Source organism: Cordyceps militaris (genome assembly GCF_000225605.1).
Source record: "Cordyceps militaris CM01 unplaced genomic scaffold CCM_S00007, whole genome shotgun sequence".
Classification (NCBI taxonomy): Eukaryota; Fungi; Ascomycota; class Sordariomycetes; order Hypocreales; family Cordycipitaceae; genus Cordyceps; species Cordyceps militaris.
This window is the reverse complement of record NW_006271975.1, coordinates 625,305-638,075: the sequence shown is the minus strand read 5'-3', so window position 1 is coordinate 638,075 and position 12,771 is coordinate 625,305. Positions and strand designations below refer to the sequence as shown.

Below are 12,771 nucleotides of genomic sequence, written 5' to 3'. Positions count from 1 at the left end.
GATGATGCACGGCTGGCATCTGTATTCTTTTTTTTAATCTATACGGCAAAAACGTCACTCGAAACAGACGCTCATTTACACCTCGGAAGGGGTCCCTTTCTTGTTCCTGTCGGCGGAGTTCAAGGCGCCCATTGTTGGAGGAAATCAACTGAACGTGTTTCCTCTCTATTACTGTTTTACTATTCTAGAGTTGGGGGCCTTGTCTTGTATTGTTTCTTACTCTTGTAGGTCGTTTTATAGGGAAACTACAACGTTCAGGATACACATGTGACCCAAGCCTCTCCCTCTGCAGTTTCTCGCCCTCCTTCAACGTTGGGGGCAAGCAACCCCTTATCCTACACCACTATCAGCAGCTGCTGCTGTTGCTGCCTCTCGTGCATCAAGCATATCGCACACCGCATTGTCGGGGCTGTGATTGAAGATCTTGGCCAGGACGGGCCGTTTCTTGGAGGGAGCCCAGTGGTGCCAAGCGCCTCGGGATCGCTGGTGCAGGGCCATTGCATATCACGTCGCATCGTTTTTTTTTGCAGCGAGTCATTGCCGGGCATATCCTAAACTGGATCATCAACAACACGTGAACTTGCCAACCCATGTCTCCTCTTCTTCACAGTGAAGTGATTTTTTCATCTTCTTCTTCTTCTTACCCCTGAGGCGGCGTCATGTGTAACATCATCTAGACAGGATTGACTCGCCAACACGATGGGGGTCAGTCAGTCAGCGCGTGTGTGTATCTTGGGCCCTGCCAAGAATGAACCACATCCGGCTGAGCGAGGCCTTTTTCTTCCCTTCTCCCGTCTCCCCCCACGTATCCTTTACGATATCCATTTTCGAGGTTACAAGCCCGTTGAACAAAATGTCGCAAGAAGAAAGAAGACGGCTACTGGCAAATACAACATAATCGATAAACGTTTTCGTTCGTCCTCGCCCGTTCGGCAAATGGTCGCCCGCTGCCGCCCCCTCATCACCAATTGGCTCGCTCACCTTTCCCAGGCACACACACACCACACACACACACACTGCCCCTCCATCGAGGGGGCGAAAAACCGATACTATAAAAGTTGACATGTAGTTTTACTAGTAATATGTATCTAGCCGAGACTCGCTAATGCAATCCCCCTCCTGACGTCTGATCCCCTCTCCCCTTGTCTAGATGGCTTGCTCTAAAACGAAGCTAAAAAGACAACGTTTAGCTCTTCTCAGCCGCATCAGCCAGTTTCCAGCTCGGCTTGCAATGTCTGTGAACCTGTGTCTGTGTGTCACGAAATAATCAACTAGCACCTGCCCTGCGTGGATTATAAACCAGCCTGCTGTGTCTGTTTTCTTGGTCCATGGTTCAGACAAAAAAGTAAAAAACCTTCTGAAACAGTCTTAAAAAAAATTGTCCGGTGTACATACAAGGCTGGTCGCGCTCCGCCGCGGCTTCAGCCTTGCCTGAAAAACCACTCATGTGACTTGTTCGTCGCCCGCCTCCCCCGCGTTACACTCGTTTCCGGGTTTATCTCAGGAATTGCCCTTATTGAATTCTCCAAGGAGGCACTTTCTTCAAATCTGGCAGAGAAAACAGAGAACGGAAGGAGGAGGCTCGGGTAGATGATGTGACACGAGATCGAAGGAGAGAAAGCGTGGAGGAGGCTGGCCCTCCATCAGGCTGCCTCCATGATTTCTGGTGGAGGGGCGTGAAAGTAAGTGGTTGGCCTCAGCTGCAAACAAGCGCCTTTCCAGACACATTTGATGGAACAATGGTAGAAACTTCAAACCAGCAACAATGTGAGAGGGAATCCCCCACCCTCCTCGCGGACCTGACAACCTGACTGGTGGGCGCCTCTGGGTCCTGTTTGGCGTCCGGAGACTTTTGGTTCGGACCTTTTGGTTCGGACCTTTTGGTTCTTCAGCCACTATTAAAATAAGACTGTAAAAATAGGAGAATCATTAAATTATTATTAGTTTTACGGAGCCGACTAGCACCTCGTCCGTATCGTCCGCAACGGCTGGTGCCCTGGAAAGCGGGGGATTGGCGCAACTATTTTAAAGGGCACGGGCGTCATATATTGGTTCACATCTGGGTATTCGCATGGTTTCTAGCGCCCGTTGGTCCTCGCCTTGGCCTTTGCTTTCTCGCATCTCCAGATTGGGAGATTCATCCCGCTGCTCAGTTGATTCTAAGAAGTGACAGGGCAGCCGGGGAACAACATGCTAGTCTCCTCCGTACACACATAGGTAGCTCTCTCGTATGCCATGGTGTGGGAGGACAAAATAGGAGGCGTTGGATGCGAGAAGCATGCCATAATAGCGGTGGGACGCCCAGGTGAAGCCAAGAATGGCTGTAATGACCGCCCTTGTCGCAATAGTAATAGTTACAAAGCAGTGCCGAAATGACGGCCCGTGCAACCGATGTACATCAATCTGCGCCGCCTGATTGCGTTCTGCACGATGAGTCATGGGTCAACAATTCAGCCATGCATCTGACGTGTTGGTAGCGCCTTCACCACCAGCCAAGCTTTAACCACTGTTAAGCGGCATTGCACCGTGCCCGGAAATGAGCCGGCGTTTACTGAAGTCCTTGCAGGTATAATATGACCCGCGGGTCTTCATCTCCCCAAACAAAACATTGACGCCCGGGGCAAGCAATTGGGAGCATGTCTAGGTCATCGCTCCTTCTATTCGGCGATACGCGCTAGTAAGTTGTGTCGAGATGGCAAACCAGGAAGCCTGTCTTAAGATGCAGCGAAAATAGGCTCCCCAAGCCGCGGGGCCGAGCTAACAAGCATGTCATCGTGTCTTTGCCTTATTATTAGTGGTTCGCGGAAACGGCGCCGGCACCGGCACCAGCACCGGTGGCACGTTCTGCGGCAAGGTTCTTTGGCAATCTGCACTGCAGCTTGACAATACGTCACAAATATTGATTGCTCCAAGTCAAAGGCAGCGGCGGGTTACTGTCCGGGAGGGCCAACTGGAGAGGCAGTCGAGGCAGGGCGGGGTGTGTAAGTACTGTATGCGCGATGGATGTTATGATGCTGTAATTGTCATGTGCAAGTTTGCTGCCAGGTAGCTGCTCCTGCAGCTGCAGGCTGGATGCATAGGTAGGTAGTTAGGCTGGAGCGGGCGCTCGCAAGGGGGGTGAGTTTTCCTTGCGTATTGTTCCGCAGTCAATACCAGTGGTTGTAGATTACGCGTTGTCGATTCCATTGCGTTTCGTGGTGTGGGCGTATTTTTTGTTACAGCTCAGAAATGTCGTTTACTGGCGGAGTCGAAGCTGCAGCGTGGTTTGCTGGGGTGCGGATCCCGACAGTCCGGCGCTGGAGCCCGACCCAACGAAATCAACGACCGAACCAGCTTGTTTCGGCCAACGAACCCTTCACGAGCGAATGTGGACGCCAACTTACGGACAACGACGAAATTGTACCGGCAAGCTGGCATGGACGGGCGCTCTCTTTGAAGCAGGCTGGCATGTCCGATGACCCCCAGGCCGGGCGACGCCTGCATCTTGCATGGCGGGTGCATAACTATTGCTGGCGCCCCAACTCCGCAATGGGCGACTGACGTATTTTTTGTGTAACCAACAAAATTAAAGGTCGGCAAGTTGCAGCGAACAGCAGTCAAATGAGCTCCATGAGAGCGGACCAGGTCGTTGGAGCAGCAAGAGTGGCGGTCAGCGCCGTCGCACCAGTAGTCTGTGACGGAAAACCGATTCGGGCAGTTTGGCGAGCAGAAGAGCGACTCGTACGGAGCGCGCGGGCCTGAGGTATTATGTTTGTGAACGAGGGAGCGACTCGGTTGTTGGTAACTACCTACGTACGGAGTAACTAGGTAGTTAGAAGCTGTGGCTCCGCCGGAAGGGAAGGGCGCCGTACCAGTAGAGCCTCGGAGGGAGGGATGCTGTGGCCCCCGCAATAAAAACGAACAGCGGAACGGCTGAAGAGCTGAGGGGTACGTTGCAGTTCAGAGTAATTTGTAGAGCAGCAGAACAAGGCGCGACCAGGGCAGACGGGAGCAGGCCAGGACAAAGCTTTGGGGGCGACGGGCTTATGCGTGCTGGTCGCTGCGTGCTTCATCTTGATTCGGCTGCCGATCTCTGACTTGCATTTGTCCCGAGGGCCAAAGGATAACATCTGGTTGGGGCATCGAGTTGGTCAAGGGTTGATAAGGTGTGGTGGTGCAGTGTTTGCTATACCATGTCGTCGTGGCATCGTGGCATCAACTAGTTAACGACAGCGAGGTCAGCACGCCATTGACGGATAATCACGCTGGTCATGACAAGGCCGGTTAACTGTGGTGCTCAAGTGTTGGGGGTTAGCGGTGTAAAATGTGTGATGGATGGAGAGTGCGGGATCCAGGCCGCGGCCTCTTGGCAAGCAAGCCAAAGTTGAAACGGTTGACGAGGGTGGCTTGACGAGGGAAGCAGGGAGGGAGGGCTCGCATGAGGGAGCGGGCGCCAGTGCTGGTCAAGTTAGGCAGGCCGTTAAGGCCCCCAGTGGAGAGGACAAGACAAGCCGAGCATGGCCCATCAGTGAGACCGTTTCGACGCTAGGTAGTTAGAAAGGGCGAGGCAACGCTCTTTGTGTCCATCTGGATATGCGAACCAACCGGCAGCAGTGGTGTTGAAATGGTGAAACTAAATGTCGTCTGGAGTGGGCTGAGAGCCTTGTCAGCCATGGCCTCCACGCCTCCACAGCAAGCCGTTGTCGCCGAGGATCCCTTGTTCCGCTTCGTCTGCTAGACTTTTTCATTTGTTAATCGTTAATTCTTTGCCAAGTGCAGGGCAAGACCCAGAAAATTGCCTGCTTGCCTGCCCTAGGAGTTCTTAATGTGCGAAGGCCCCTAGAATCATAGAATGCGAGCTACCTGGGTTGACAACCGTATGCACGCCGCTATCCTCTGTGTCGAGTTGTTGATTTTCAACATCGAAACGTCATTTGTACCACCATGCAGCTGTTGTGTTATGTTGGAAAACCTCTGTAATCTTGCACCGTCCCGGAAGTTTGGTCAACCTTGTTACATGCTGATCGCCAGTATTACCTGCTGAGCTACCATATTTTGGCCCCTTTGTTACACGACCAATACGACACCATTTCCTCAGTGCAGTGCCTCGACAATATTTCAGCTCCATTCTTAGCTTCCATTGCAGCTGGGGACCTAACATTATTAGTCCGTACTGGTTGGTGGAGTTCTTCCACCTCGAGCGACGCCATTGTCTGTGTGCGCATGTTTGTTTCTGATGCAGAGCCACGGGAGTCAGTGCGAACTTCTGCTCGTTTGCTAGCACAGCGCGGGCGATTTTACTAGATTCGGCAATGTAGCCAGCGAATGCTTTGCCTGCCGCGAGCTACCTTTAATAAATTAGTAGGTACATAGGTACTGCCAGCTGTCTCTATTGTTCTGGCGGCAGCTGGCACTTGCAGGCCTGAATAACTTCGTTTGCGTTTGCGTTTGTCCATCCGCCATTCAACCTACAGCTTCTCTCATCCTCAATCGTACATACACTGCCATCTCTCAGCCCGACCCCGAGTAGTAGTGCGTCTCCGGCGCAGCCTCCTGTTATCACGGGGATCATCAGCGATAGTCCCTAGTTATATGATCCACGCTCTTTGAGATCTTCGCGGCCATGCGTACCCAACTGGGAAGTGAGATCCGCAACATGGGCCACGGCACTACATCAGACAACATCAGACCAAGAGGCTACCAGAACGCATAGAGCCGGCCAGACACATTGTTACGAATAACTCGATGCATTTCTTCAGAGCCCCGCCAGCCACTCGTCGCAGTCTTCGCCGCAGGGATGATGCATTCAAACATGCAGAACCCACAGTCTTGACCCGTTCGCAGGGTTGCCGATGGCCGACCAACAATCGTAGTGTGATTGCAAGTTTGGCGCTCCCATCCCTACCTACCTAATAGTTACTAGGTAATTTGTACAAGGTAGGTAGTACTGTACTGACTCTGGTGTAGCTCCATGGCACTTGTTTCTGCACCAGTCTGACTCGTCGTCCAGGCTCTGGAATACATAGCGCGCGCCAGACTCGTCGCACTCACAGCGCCCCTCTCAGCTCTTGGACACCAGCTGCGCTCACTATCCTCACACATGACGAGCCCACACTGTCTCTTTTGGGTTGTTGCCGCGACTACTTCTCCCGCTGCTAGCAAACCAGCCAAGTCCGCCCGGACACAATCCGGCTGGTGAGGCTGGGCCAGCCGAACCAGCCAACCTACCACGACAACCACCACCACCACGTCAAACTCGCAGCGCGATTGCGGGTTTTGCCCACTTTCCTAGGTAGTCAACTAAGCCCCAGCCCAGCATGGCTGGGTGTGCGCCCAGCGCGCGGCAAGGTCCTCCCTCTCGAGTCTCGTCTGCGATAACTAGTTAACTCTCGACATGGAGGCATCACGCCCCTCCCCTACATACGCCGCTGTCCACGACTTCCGCCCGCTCCCTCCAGCCCATGACAACGTCATGCTCCATCTGCGGGCTCCCGTTCTCGCCGCCCATGGTCTTGATAACCTTGTTGGTAGGGCTAGTTACTGGTAGTCAACACGTGGTGGGCTCTTCAGACGAGGCTTCCAGCTTTGGTAAAGTCCACTCCCGCCACACCACACCAGCTTCTTCTCTCACCCTCTCACCCTGGTCCTTTGGGGGTGTTTCGTGTCCACGGTGCTTCTTCCCCCACCCAGCTTTGCCAAAGCCATCCCTGCATCTTCCTCGACTTTTGTCACTGGTACACAGCCATGTTCGTTGGCTGGCTGTCCCGCGCACTGCGCCGCCGTGTACCCGCACCCCGCTGCCCGCCGTGCCCATTGTGGCTACCAGCGCTGACGCTCTCAATACGTCAAAACGCGACCACGCCCAAGCCTTTCTGGGGTTTGCCTGGCGCCGCCGATGTATCCTGTACATGGAGCCCTTGCCTCAGCTCCCGCCAATATGGTCCGAATGGGACGTGGGTCGCGGCGGTTCCATACGCCTTCGCTGTGAATTGCTAACACAGCAACTCTTCCTCCTCCTTGCGTACTCGGCCTGGAATAACTTCCTTTTCACCCGCTCATTGTCATTCTTGGACACGTCGGAGGCTTCTGCTTCATATTTCCCCTCGATATTGCCCCTCGGATGGCACTCGTACCCGACGAGCCTGCCCTGCCACCACTTCTGCTACTAACACGCGGCTGACCCAAGTACTGTGCAACCAACGCTGTTTTGGCACGAGCCGCCCTATTTGCCTGACAGACCAACCAACGCTTCACTATTTTCTTGTCATCCAGACAAGAACGTCACTTTTCTGTAACTGCTACCACACATACAAGGAAAATACGTTTACTGCGAAAATTTGCGCTTTGCCCAATACAAGTCGCTGTTGGTAGCTGCTCTCCTCACCTGGCTGTTGCCGTCTTGGGTTCTCGAGATTGCACTCTGTGGCTCCCTCACCATGGCTAGCCTCAGAAATATTATGAATAGTGTCGACGACGACTCTCAGCCTCGCAGCTCGTCGTCCCGACAGGTTCCCCATTCCTCTCCGCTACCCAGTTCGAGCTATCCTGCCTCGACTGACCTATCCCTACATAACCACACATCACCATCCGACTACTCTCGAGGCGCCTCTCCACACAGCACCTACTCGCACAATTCCGAGTCCGCTGGGCATCGCCATCTTCAGCAGCACCTATCCGCGCCTCACCCTCGTCGGGGAAGCGGGAGCAATGAACCATTGGGCTATTCCTATTCACATGGCCAACCGCCGTATGGGACCGGTCATGACATGCGCCCAATGATGCCGGGCAGCGCAATGAGCGAGGCTGGCGTCAAGCTGACCCCGATCACTGGAAGAGTGAGTCGAGCTAAGAAGGGAGTTCCGGTGCATACGTGCGACATGTGCAATCCTTCAAAAACGTTTACCCGTGCCGAGCATCTGAGACGACACCAACTCAGCCACCAACCGCCCGACTTGGCTTGTACCGTTGCGGGCTGCAATAAAGTCTTCCATCGTAAAGACTTGCTTGAAAGGCATCAGCAGCGCCATGAGCAAGATGAGCGGCTAGCATCAGAGGACCCGCGGCTTCACGGCTCTTCCCCTCGACGACAAGGGCATAGCTTTAGCAGCTCATCACCACCCCGAACAATGCAAATGGGATCATATGGCGCATCAAGTTCGTCCCATAGTCCCATTTCAAGCACACCCAGACATGAAACATCTGGACACAGCACCTGGAGCTCTGCTAGTCGACCTTTCGGCCACACACTGCCGCCGCCTCGCATCTCAGCCAGCCCTCAGCAATACTATGCACAGAGCCCTCAAAGTCGCTATTCCGCCGACTCTACCACCCGATCGCAAGGGGCGTCTTCGCCCAATGATCGTAGCCACGAGAGTGTTGATCACAAGACACCAGAGACTGGCTATGACTTCTATATGTCCGATGGCGATCAATCTAACAGTACAGGTATGCCGTCTTCTGTAACCGGAAGCACGTATTCTTCGCCATCCGACAGCTCTAACGAGCGAAATAAGCACGCGAAATCTTCTAGCACCGACTGGAATCTTGCCGGCGAACAGTTCTCTGTATCACCACGCTTGCAGCTCAAACCGGAAGGGCTCACAGCTTCCAGCTTTGGTTTCGATTTTTCTGCTTCCTCTACTGGCTTTGATCTGCTCAAACATAGCATGGACTCCGCACTACCAATGTCCGGCTACGAGGAGGCATCCATGAAAACTGGCAAGTCTCTATTCACAAGTCCGGCCATTCGAACTCTACCTATGCCTTTTGGTGGAGGTAGATCGACAGATGTTCTCATGGCTGTACAACCGGCAATTTTCCAAGATCGAATGATGGAGCCGCGTCTTTCTATGTCCCCCACTGGCATGACATTTGTTGACCATTTCGCAATACAAAGTATGCCGGTTTTAGCACTGAGCCAGAGTGTTCGTGAGGCTGTGCCAGTTTACCTCGAAGTGTACTGGAACAAAGTGCACCCCATGTACCCGATTATCCATCGATCTATATTTGAAAAGGCGATCGAGAACGCATCGGAAGCGATAGATATTCTGCAATGCGCGATGGCGGCAGTCGCGACACAGTTTCTCGGGCACGAGGATCACAGAAGCAACGGAAGCCAACTTCACTTCCATGCGGTCTGCAAACTCAAGGTGGTCAGTGATGCGGGCTTTGTATAGTGAACTGACTTACTAACAGATGTTAGGCTTCTAACACCGATTCATGGCCAATTGAAACCATGCAGGCTATACTACTCTCGGAGTATTACATGCGCTTCCGGGGGCGGGACAAAGATGCGTTCCAAGCGTCTGATCTATTTAGAAGTTTATACGAAAAGGTACAGTGCAGACAATATCTTTCGCTTGGTGCTGGGCTAACCAACAAATAGGCTAATCACAAGGTCACGATGCTCTCAAAAGCTAGTCTCTTTGGTCGACCGGAAACATGGGAGGCGTGGGTCGAAGACGAAGCGCATCGACGGCTGCTTGCTTCCTGCTTCCTGCTCGACGTCCATTGCATGCGCTACTTTGAACGTCCTTCCGTGTCTGTTACGGGCCTGGACTATTCTTCGCCCAGCAGGTTGGTAATTCCTCTGAGCGCCAACACCACCAAGCTTTGGGACGCCGCCACTCCGGAATCGTGGTCCAAGCTGAACCCTCAGTGTCCACGATTGAACGTGGGCCTGGCAATTACTCAGGGTTACAAGCCGCTGGACATGCAAAAATCTTCGCCCTTTGATGCGTCTGTGCTTCTTGCGGCATATTCTCTTCAGTTCCCCTCTCAGCGTAGTTCAACGCGCCTTGATTTGATTCAGGACCTTTCTGGAGTCGACATGAGCAACAACAACGTCCTCAATTTATTTACGCACTCAGCTGTCGCTAACACTTATCTGGCCCTTCACTTCACTCCCCTGCATATCGCCCTCTCCGTCTCGGGCGATAGCTGGGTGTTCAACTCGAAAATTCTTCGTCTGTCGGCGTTTGCAGAACACCAGGACCAGCTGTCCAGATGGCGCGATTCTGGAAGCTCGGCAGCCGCTGCGGCGTTTGCTGCTCGAGCTTTGGTTGCGTTCCTCGGCCTCGGATCGGACGATACGGGAACTGCGGCTGCAATTGCGTCCTCTTGCACCGAAATTTCCGACTTTTGGGGCATTTATGTATGCGCTCTTATCTGCTGGGCGTTTGGCCATGTTGGAAGGGATGGAAGCGGCGCGTGGAACGACGGAAGCTCCCGGCCGGCCGCGCTCCAGTGGCTGCAGAGTGCCGCGAAGATGCAACCGGTGCAAGTTCAGCGTCTTGCCGGTCGACGCAATGCGCAAGCCGTTGTTGGGCTCGCCCGCGAAGCTCTGGAGCATGAGCAGTTTGGTGGCCGCAGTATTTTGATTGCCGATGCAGTCAATGTTTTAAAGAAGTTGGAGGCCGGCGATGGCTGCAAACGATTTTAATAACGGGCGAGCGATGATTGATTATGGGAGGCTTCTTCTTTCCTTACAAAACCTGCGCGTTTATTTTTAATTGTTATTTCTTGGGTCAGCCCACCCTTCGGCGAGGTTCCTTGTTTCTTTTTCCCACTGCATGCATCTTTCCGGCGGATTTCACAGCGCAACTTTATAGCCGAGCTACGGCAAGCATAGCCCTTCATGTTCCTCCGCTACGAGCTCTGAGAAACGAATTAATGATGACCAATTTCTGTACGCGAGATGCAAGAGCGTGCCATAAAAATCCGTGAACCGAGAAGGAGGAGGGATGATGGCGTTTGTCCGCCTGTTTTGCGGCCGATGGGGCTCATTGCCGGAGGGACGAACGACTGTTGGAAGGTGCCTCTTCTTGCCTTCGGCTCCAGCAACTGGCAAGTCCTCGTGGCCACGAAGAAGGAAACCGGGACGCTGAGAACTGGTTTATAAACAGCTCGCCCCCCTCTGGATCTCTTTTCTTCTTCCTTTCTACAACATCCATTCTCGTACTTCATTATCCGCATCTTTTTGCCATCGTCTTAGCTTCTTCACAGCTTTATCACTCCATCTTACCGCTTCTACCATTCTGTTATTCAACAACCAAGCCTTCACCATGCAGACCAGCTCGATTCTCGTCAGCCTCCTCGCCTCTGGCCTCGCCAGTGCTGCTCGCAACTCGTACATCACCCCCGTGGACTGTGCGCCCCCCGTTGTTGCTTATGCGACCCCGACTCACACCACGACCTGGCCTCAGTCGACCACGAGTTACACGACCACCTCGACTCATACGGTCCCATCAGTTGCTACTATGAGCGTTGAACAGTACGGCTCTCCCTACATCTCCTCTACTCATACCACCCCCAACACCAAGTTTATGGAGCACACTTCCAGCACAAGCCATTTCACCAAAGTGACTGGGACCTGGCCTCAGTACACCAGCAAGCACACTGCATCGGTACACAATACTGCCCCCAGCTACAAGCCGACCATGTCTGCCGCGTTTGACACTCCTACCTACGGTCCCGTTCAGAGTGTTGCCAGCCACCTGGATGCTCGGGGTATCTTCATTGCAACTGTTGTTGCCGGCCTTGTCTACTTAATGTAACTGCAAACGATGCAATGCAGTCAGGAAAACAGTTTTGGGTGGGGGGGATCACAGGACATGGTAACAAGAATGATGGATGGATAATGATGGCCGAGTAACGGGAATAGACTATTGTTAGTCAAACACAGGGTTATAATACAATTGCGTTTCATCTCTGCCAGACTCTTGCCATTTGTGATTCTTCACGTACATCGCCAAGTGGGGACCGGTTTACTTATTTCCAATTTCCATTTTGCATTGAAGTATATGTGCATTTGTCTATTGTCTTGGTATGTATGTCATTACGCTGGCCTGTCTTGGTATGTATGTCATTACGCTGGCCCCCCATTGCATGCTTTCCCATATCATTACACCATAACATTACAGGCAGCCACTGCTGCCATCACAACACACAGCGTCATGAGCAGGCTGGTATCTTTGACTACTCCCCCATCTTTCTTTGGCTGCTCCTTTTGCACCGACCCCGTCTGCGAAGCCGACCCACTGAAGCAGCTCGCGGTGCCGCAGTCGTAGCCGCTAGGACAACACCCCGGATGAACACCAGCGTCGCTGCCGCATAGGAACCAGCCCGCGGCACACGTCGAGGTGGCTGTCGACGGCACTTCGGACGCGGGCACCACGACGGTGCGGCCATCCGAAACAACCGTGGTCGAGGCCTGCGGCGGGCACGAGCGCGTCTGGCAGTCGCGGTCCGTCTGGCAGCAACCCCCACCGTGGGTGGCCAGGCATCCATAGAAGCCCGTCGGGCAGCCATCTTGCGTTGACGTCTCGCCGCCCTCTGTCGTTGTTGTGCTGCTGCTACTGGGCTCGCCCGTCGGCCGCCAGGGCGCGCCGCCCGTCACCGTACCACCCGTCGTCGTCGCCGTCGTACTGCTCTCCGTGGCCGTGTCGGTATTCGTGACGGTCACGGTGGTGGTCTTTGTCGTAGGCGGGCGCGACGACGTCAGCGTGACAATTTCCGTAACAATGACGGTCGAGGGGGCGCCGTCGACCCACGTCGTGCGCGTGCTGGTGACTGTTGTCGTCGCCTGGGTCGTGCTCGTGGCCACCGCAGTGGTCGTCGCCGTCGTGGCGGACGCGCTCGGCACGCAGCCCATGCCCTGGCACACGTACCCGGGGATGCAGCACCCGCCGCCGAGCTCCGCCGGGCAGCTCACGGCGTCGGCCGGGCAGGCGCCCACGCCCCCGCCGCACGAGGCGCCCTGCGGACAGCACGCGATGCCCCCGACGCCGGCGT

The 12,771-nt window shown here is 54.2% G+C and overlaps 4 protein-coding genes across 4 annotated transcripts in view; 1 reads left to right on the top strand and 3 right to left on the bottom strand.

The window, feature by feature from the left end:
- Window positions 1-254: 254 nt before the first annotated feature.
- On the bottom strand, window positions 255-498 carry CCM_08416 (uncharacterized protein; the record flags this gene model as incomplete). The annotated part of the gene is made up of 2 exons (XM_006673555.1): window positions 255-335; window positions 397-498. The coding sequence occupies 2 exons, from the start codon at window positions 496-498 to the stop codon at window positions 255-257; spliced, it is 183 nt and encodes a 60-aa protein (XP_006673618.1).
- Window positions 499-3,596: 3,098 nt separating this feature from the next.
- Window positions 3,597-4,109, bottom strand: CCM_08415 (uncharacterized protein; the record flags this gene model as incomplete). The annotated part of the gene is made up of 2 exons (XM_006673554.1): window positions 3,597-3,788; window positions 3,852-4,109. 2 exons carry the CDS (start codon window positions 4,107-4,109, stop codon window positions 3,597-3,599), a joined length of 450 nt encoding a protein of 149 aa, XP_006673617.1.
- A 2,264-nt stretch (window positions 4,110-6,373) lies between these two features.
- On the top strand, window positions 6,374-11,534 carry CCM_08414 (C2H2 finger domain protein, putative; the record flags this gene model as incomplete). Its single annotated transcript, XM_006673553.1, has 7 exons — window positions 6,374-6,506; window positions 7,598-7,726; window positions 8,248-9,131; window positions 9,182-9,313; window positions 9,365-10,349; window positions 10,984-11,127; window positions 11,230-11,534. The coding sequence occupies 7 exons, from the start codon at window positions 6,374-6,376 to the stop codon at window positions 11,532-11,534; spliced, it is 2,712 nt and encodes a 903-aa protein (XP_006673616.1).
- Window positions 11,535-11,881: 347 nt separating this feature from the next.
- CCM_08413 (GPI anchored protein, putative) overlaps window positions 11,882-12,771 on the bottom strand; it is a gene marked incomplete at both ends in the record, with an annotated part of 1,394 nt that continues 504 nt past the window's right edge. Inside the window, one exon of the mRNA XM_006673552.1 lies at window positions 11,882-12,736. Within this exon, the coding sequence (XP_006673615.1) occupies window positions 11,882-12,736 (855 nt within the window). The remainder of the gene's footprint in view (window positions 12,737-12,771) is intronic.